Source organism: Psammomys obesus, unplaced genomic scaffold (genome assembly GCF_907164565.1).
Source record: "Psammomys obesus unplaced genomic scaffold, mPsaObe1.curated_primary_1811, whole genome shotgun sequence".
In the NCBI taxonomy this organism is placed as follows: domain Eukaryota; kingdom Metazoa; phylum Chordata; class Mammalia; order Rodentia; family Muridae; genus Psammomys; species Psammomys obesus.
In genome coordinates, this window is record NW_026594377.1 from 1,913,236 (window position 1) to 1,920,320 (window position 7,085).

At 41.9% G+C, this 7,085-nt stretch overlaps 1 protein-coding gene across 1 annotated transcript in view; it reads right to left on the reverse strand.

The window, feature by feature from the left end:
• Positions 1 to 1,136: 1,136 nt before the first annotated feature.
• Lpl (lipoprotein lipase) overlaps positions 1,137 to 7,085 on the reverse strand; it is a 22,525-nt gene continuing 16,576 nt past the window's right edge. The window contains exons 8-10 of the mRNA XM_055618914.1: positions 6,175 to 6,357; positions 4,917 to 5,018; positions 1,137 to 2,814 (exon numbers count right to left, since the gene is read on the reverse strand). Of these exons, the coding sequence (XP_055474889.1) occupies position 2,814; positions 4,917 to 5,018; positions 6,175 to 6,357 (286 nt within the window). The 3' untranslated portion in view covers positions 1,137 to 2,813. The remainder of the gene's footprint in view (positions 2,815 to 4,916; positions 5,019 to 6,174; positions 6,358 to 7,085) is intronic.

Below are 7,085 nucleotides of genomic sequence, written 5' to 3' on the forward strand. Positions count from 1 at the left end.
GATGTGACAGGTGAAAATATTTATTCAGTCTCTCTGTGCTAAGAATCAGGGAGGTTGGGATGGATTAGGTCTCACCTGAGGTCATAGCTAAGGCATTGGTCACCAGCTTCTGCCCATTTCTCCCTCAGCTGTGAGGGATTACTCCCACACCCAGAGCTCCAGTTGTCGCCACATGGTCCCCCCCCGGAGTTTTACTCATGTTAGTTTCCTGAGTGCTCCAAGACCAGCCAGCAGGAGAGAGGCCCCCATGGAGGCTGCAGTTCTTAATAAGCTGATTTCTTTTTTAGCACTTTCTTAGTCACACGGGCTTGTGAGGGAGAGACTGCGCACCTGGGTGTGTGCGAAGAATCAGCCGTCACTGGAGCAACTCTGGAAACCGATCTATCACCATCCCACTAGTCTGTATATTTGCATACAGGGTTAGTCTACAGACGGGGGGGGGGGTGTCCTATCTAGAGCAGCGTGAGAAGGAAAGAAAGCTGCGAGATGTGATGACCCTGCCGGTGCCCACAGGGCAACACTGGCTCCCTGGGAAGTCTGGCGTGTGCACTGTCAGAGGAGCCCTGAGATTGCTGGGATTCATGTGATCCTCATAGGTGATCAGGCCCACATTACAACTTACGTCACTTCTGTAACTGTCTTCTATGACTTACGTCACGTCTGTAATTGTCTTCTATGACTTACATTACTTCTATGACTGGGCAAGTACAGTGGTTACTCAGTCAAAATTTGCTGATTGAATCTGGCCTAAGAATTAAATCTGATTTCCCTAGAATCTAGAAGGGCTAAAATGATACAAAATGATGACTTAGTATCATGATAAAATGTTGTCAATTTTATTAAAAGCAGATTTCATTTCATCACACAGGCGAATCTCTTCTTTCAAAAGCCTATTTCAATGCACTATTTCGTCAGAGTAAGTTGGCTCAGTGAGACAGATGATCACTGAGAAAGACAGACACAAAGTTAGCACCACAAATCTACGCAGCAGGTAGCTGCAACAGCCTTTCCAGTGTTCACAAGCTCTCTTAAACACCCGCACATATATTTACAGCTAATAAATAAAATTTAAAGCCGAAGTATCACTGAGATATGTACGTATATATTGCAATGAATTAGCAATAATGGGCTGCCAGTGACAAATTGTACATCATTTTATTGTTAGAAATGACTCCAAGTCTGATGAAATCAGTCCCTTTTGTCCTATATTACATAGGTACAAATATCTTTCTCCCAGCAGGGGCTAACAGTCCAGCATATCTGGAACCACTTCTCTGACATGTTCAGTATATCCCTTGACTCTTTCCTTTCCAGATGACACTGAGTGATAACTTCACTTGTGGGGCTTGGCATGTGGGGAGGTGTTCAGATACCCACACGTTTCACAGTTTGTGTTCCCAGCAATAGCTTCTGAGACAGAACTTCTTCATCCCTTTATATTAATATGCAGTAAAAGCATTCTGAAAATATGAGATCTAGCTCATAAGTAATTGTTCACTCACTCTTGATTAGTTTTTTTTTTTTTTTCTTTTTATATAACGAAACAGTGGCCAACTGCCTGGGGCTTCCTGTGGCTATTGCAACTGAGGACTCCCTTCTTGGCACACAACAGTTTACAAGCATTGATATGCACATTTCCTCGTAATTTCAGCTTTTACATGATAAAAATGGTCCTGATCTAAAATTTGTACATTGCATGGTGAGAAACTTGAACCTGATCACATCTAAATGTGAAATTAACATGATGTGTTAGGAGTGTGACAGAGGCAGGGCTGAGATGATTCTCCAACGAAATAGTAACTGTTGGCGATTGAAAGTGTTCAAGTTGATGAAAACAAACAGGAAAAGTCTGATGATAAGATTATGGTGTCAAGCTTCCAGCATGCAGGAAGCTGAGACAGGGGGATTGTTGAGCGTTTAAGGCAGGCCTGAGCTACAGATTTCTAGGTCAGGCTTGGCCCAGAGTGTGACAAAGGAGACTTTTTCTCAATAAAGAAAAAGGAAAACAAAAAAAAAAAAACCCTAAAATCAAACTAGCCAATATTTTCATTCAGCTCATTTTATGTGTCACCTGAAGATGAGCTCATTTTCAACATCCACCCAGAGAACAATGTTGAAGTATAACACAAATTTTTAAGAGATGGAGGGATTAAGCCATAAAAATCCAAGTCTATTCAGAATTACCCAATCTAGGTTTAGTATCTCTGTTGACTTGTACTTTGTCATGGTGAGACCATGGCTCAGGACGACTTGAGCCCTGTCCTCCACTGTCCCTGCTTCTTTTCTTTTTTAGCTCATTCCAATGTTAAAAGAACTAGTTACAAAGGTCAGGTGTTTCAACTGCTCAATTGCTAAAGAAATGGATCTGACTCATGCCACCAAAAACATGGTCTATATCAGACTTGGAGAAAACTTTCAAAAGGTCTTAATTTTAAAATCTCAGAATTCTAATCAAAATAAGAGGCCCTCACTAATTCTAGACCATGACCAAACAGGTCACACGAAGGGGTCTTATATTATTGGGAACAAGTGATTCCTTCTTAAGGGATACAGGACGCCATGCTTCTCCTGGCTGCTATCCTCTGATGCTGGAACACATGCCATGGGCCACTCGACCTCACCCTGTATTAGCCACCTTTCAGTATTTTAGACTGCCTTCTAGTCAACTAACAAGATAGAGCTGGGATTAATACTCAGGAAAACCCACTTTCAAACACCCAAACAAGGGTATTTTTTTTTTAATAAAATTTACTTCATTTACTTCGGTCTTCAAAGAACTCATGTGCTTTCTTCTCTTGTGGGTTTGTCCAGTGTCTGAGGAAACACAGAAGAAAGGCTATTTAATCATCTGCTTTGTCTTTTACAGATCCTTTCTCTCCCCACCACTGCTGTGATGAAGTAGTGTCCAAGTGACATTCAGAACAGAGATTGTGAGATGCGGATGATAGATCTGGAAAAGTAGTAGCCTCCTGGGACAGTAGACACACTTGCTGTGTGTTAGTGGACACACCTGGTGTATGTTAGTAGCCTCCTGGGGCAGTAGACATGCCTGATGTACATATAGATGGGCCCCCATTTGAGCATCATCTTCAAAGGCTAGGTCACGCGGTGGTAAAAGTCACGAAGCTTTCCTGTGCTCTAAACATAATGAAAAGCCTGCCTCGTTCTTTTCTTGGAGTGTGAGCCTTCTGAGGAGTTAACAGGGGCGCCAGACTGACAGCCTTCTAAGTTGAAACCCCTGCACAGTATTGCTAGTCTTATTCACAATGACCTCCTAAATATAAAGCATATTTCAAGAAACAGCTGCCTCTGTATCTATTGTTTAGAAATCCTATGAGCAGGTTATAGATACATCATTAGGCCTTCACAGATAATTTCTTATAGTGTTGACTGAATGCTTCATAAACAAGTGAGGGCATTTCCTCAGTTTTTGGCTTTATAGTTATTAAAGGGTTTTTGTTTCTATACTCACATATCTGCTCAAAGTTGCAGAAGGCTGGGGGGGTAGGCGTGTGTAAGTGTCCTCGTGTGCACATCTAAGCTTTTATACTGGAGTCCCTTGTTTTGTTTGTTTGCTTAGTTTTTCGAGACAAGGTTTCTCTGTGTTGCCTTGGCTGTCCTGGGCTGGCTTTGTAGACCAGGCTGGCCTCAAACTCATGGAGATCTGCCTGCCTCTGCCTCCCAGAGTGCTGGGATTACAGGTGTGTGCCCCTGTGCCCAGCTGTGCAGGTAAGTAAGAAGTTGCCTAGGATCCAGGATTCATAAGAGGCAAAGCACTCATGGCTTAGTGGAAATTTCTCCCCTTAGTTAAGAGCCATGTTGCCAGCTTAATACCAATAACTATTCTCCATATGAGGTTCCTCTTGGGCATTCACAGTAATGTTTGGGGCCCATATGGCTGCTTCTTTTTATTCAGTGCCATAATTGTATGTTTGTGATGGGAAAATATACAAATGCAATGTATGTATAGTGAGAAAGTTTAAGAATCAAGTTGTTAATCACATATCAAATGTTACTGATAAGGCCTTATTGCTTCCTCTTTGTTCTTGTCTGGTTTTCCTCATCTAGCCAGAGTGAGCATATATAAATAATATTTAAGAAGACATTTAAAAAGAGGTATTCCACATAGCAAATGCCTTTTCTATCTCCCAGTGATTCTGTGATCAGCCTTTGTCGTTGTTTCTGTGTCACCGCCTTTGTAGCACTATCTAATAGTCTTCCTTTAAGATGTGTAACCCATTAGCACTTGGAGTCTGGCAGGGGAGCGAGGAGGGATGAAAACAGCATATCCTGAGAGCTTGGGAGAGGAGATGGAAGGTCACATGCTTGGTCTCCACTTAGCACTGACGTGCTGGAAAGATTCTGCTGCCAGCTACCATGTGTATTAGCCCTAGAGGTCATATAGGACAAGACCAGTTGCTTTGAGATAGAACGGTTTCCTGTACTCATTGCATTTTCTCCCCAGCTTTGGGGTTTTGACCTGGTTTAGTGTCTTCCCCTGGTTCTATGCCCCGGAGTCTTTGGCAGTTGGAGAAAGAATGTGACTGTGTGGCTCCGGCTGATAGGAGATGCTTTTGTCTTTGGATATATCCCAGGAGGAGCTGAGCCCACAGCCAGGGTGGTCCCTGCTCCTCATTTAGCATCTACGCAGCAGACAGACGTGAGGGAGTAGGAAATGGAGAAATAGACTTGTGAGTGGTTCAAGAAGTAAAATTTGTGTATCTGGGATAAAGGTCAGCATGGTTCGAAAGGAAAAGACGTATTAAGTGGTTAAAAAAACAGAAGCAAGTGAGCATAAGATAAGAAATTAGGACTAAGAGAGATGCCCTAAAGACAGAGCACAAGAGCTGCACGCAGGGCGAGCGCAAGGCAGGTCTCCTCAGGATGCTCAGAGAGCTGCAGTTCAAGATGCTCACCAGCCAGACTTCTTCAGAGACTTGTCATGGCACTTCACAAACACTGCGGAGTCCTTTCCCTTCTTCAGATGAGATACTTTCTCCCTAGCACAGAAGATGACCCTGGGGAAGAAAGTAGATGTGAGCATGTCACACAGGACAAGAAGAACAGCTATTTAAAATGGGTGTTTTGCCAAGACCAATTAAATCTTACATGATCACAGTTCACTGCGGTGATCTTTCCCACAGACCCTAATGTGCCACTCAGGTCCTGTCTCCCGCAGAAGGTCTGAGCAGTAGAGGCATTACAGAACCACCTCTAGTATGTCAGAGGATTAGGGACTCGGCCTCCAACAACTTTAGGAACAAAGGCTCTGCAGAATTTTTCTATCCATAGCCATTTCTTAAGGCTTTGTATAAAAGTAAATGGCAAAAAAAAAGAGTCCTCAATTCTATTTTAAAGAGTTGTTTCTACCAATGGTATCGTTGCAAAATTTCTGGACAGGTGTGTGTGAATATTTCAATTCTGTGGGGCTCTTTACGCAAATTATTTTATAGATATGTGTGGGGTGGGGCTGAGAATCTCCTACTACTTGGAGAGTTTCTTTTAGCCCTTAGATGTTAGCATCTCCAAGATCTGGCCCACGTTTTTAAATTATTTTGTGTTTGCAAGAAATAGTGTCATACGAATCCTGAGATTGCCTGCTTCTGGTCCCAGCTCCTATTCCAAATAACTGTGGCCAGTTCAGGGCTTATACAATTCTAAATTGAAACACAGAAATATTACAGGCGGAGCATTCCCAACCCAAAAATCTAAATTCCCAAATGTTCCACAATCTAATATATTTTGAATACTAAAATGATGCCCCGAGTGGGAAATTCCACACCTGGCCTCAGGCGATTCACTGTAGTCAAAGTGCAGTCACCGAAAAAGTGCAAATGACTTTCAGACTGTTTTGTATCAGAGGAACGTGGAATACTAGTTGGTCATAATTCCTAGATATCTCATTATATATGTGCAACTATTCCAAGATCTGAAAAAAACCAAACAAAAGCAAAGCAAAGCAAAACAAAAATCCTAAGTGTGAACACTTCTAGTCTTCCCCAAAGGAATAGGTAGTCAACTATTTCCTCTGTGTGGCCATCAAAGAATATTCTGGAATATTTAAGTAGGTCCCACAGATAGTTCCACCTGCATGTTGAAGGCTCCTGAAAGGTTTTGCCCCAGGTGTGGACAGAAGGCCGTGCAAACGAGGTGGAGAACATTCAGGTCAATTACTTTTTCTGAGTCTCCCCCGCTTTCACCCGGATCCTCTCGATGACGAAGCCGGGGCTGCTCCACCAGTCTGACCAGCTGAAGTAGGAGTCGCTCTTCCACTTAAGCTTCATCATCAGCAATTCTCCGATGTCCACCTCCGTATAAATCAAGAAGGAGTAGGTTTTGTTTGTGGAGACCTCGGGCCTGAGTGAAAGTTTCACAAACTTGGTTACTTCTGAAAGTCAGCCTTTTCTCCTTCTGAGATGTAAATAGCTTTATTGTTTGGATGATATTTTAAAAATGCAAAACATGTCCAAGATGAATGTCAGCAGCTTTGGCGTATCTTAAGGTCCCACACTCCTTTTCCTCCTAACACTGTAAACTAGTACAGTTCTTAAGGAAAAAAGGCCATTAGCCAATTTTCATTTCCATGTACACCTTTTTAATTGACACATTTGTGAGTATATGTTCACTTAGTTACAAAGGACATAACCAGTCCTCTATTCCACTCCGTTTTCATCATGTTTTACCGACTCTGCAATAATTCTGATTTCTAGAGGCATATTGATTTTACTGATATTATGAACCATATGACCTTTGATGCAATGTTAATTAATACTCAGTTTGGGCTATTATGTATTCTATGATAATAAACATGCCACACTTAAATTTTTAAAAACAATCTATTGAGTATTTCTTCAGGATACATTGTAAAAGAAACCAGCCTATTTCTTGTAACCTTAGCTATGGAAAATTATTTCCTCATTGCCTTCCTTGCATTGAAGGTTCTCTCAGCCAACAATATAATCAATGGATGTGTGTTCTGCTCAGTCATTTCACAGTCACGGCATTTTACTGACAACATTTTCTCTGTCTATCTGTTTGTCTATCTATCTATCTATCTATCTATCTATCTATCTATCTATCTATCT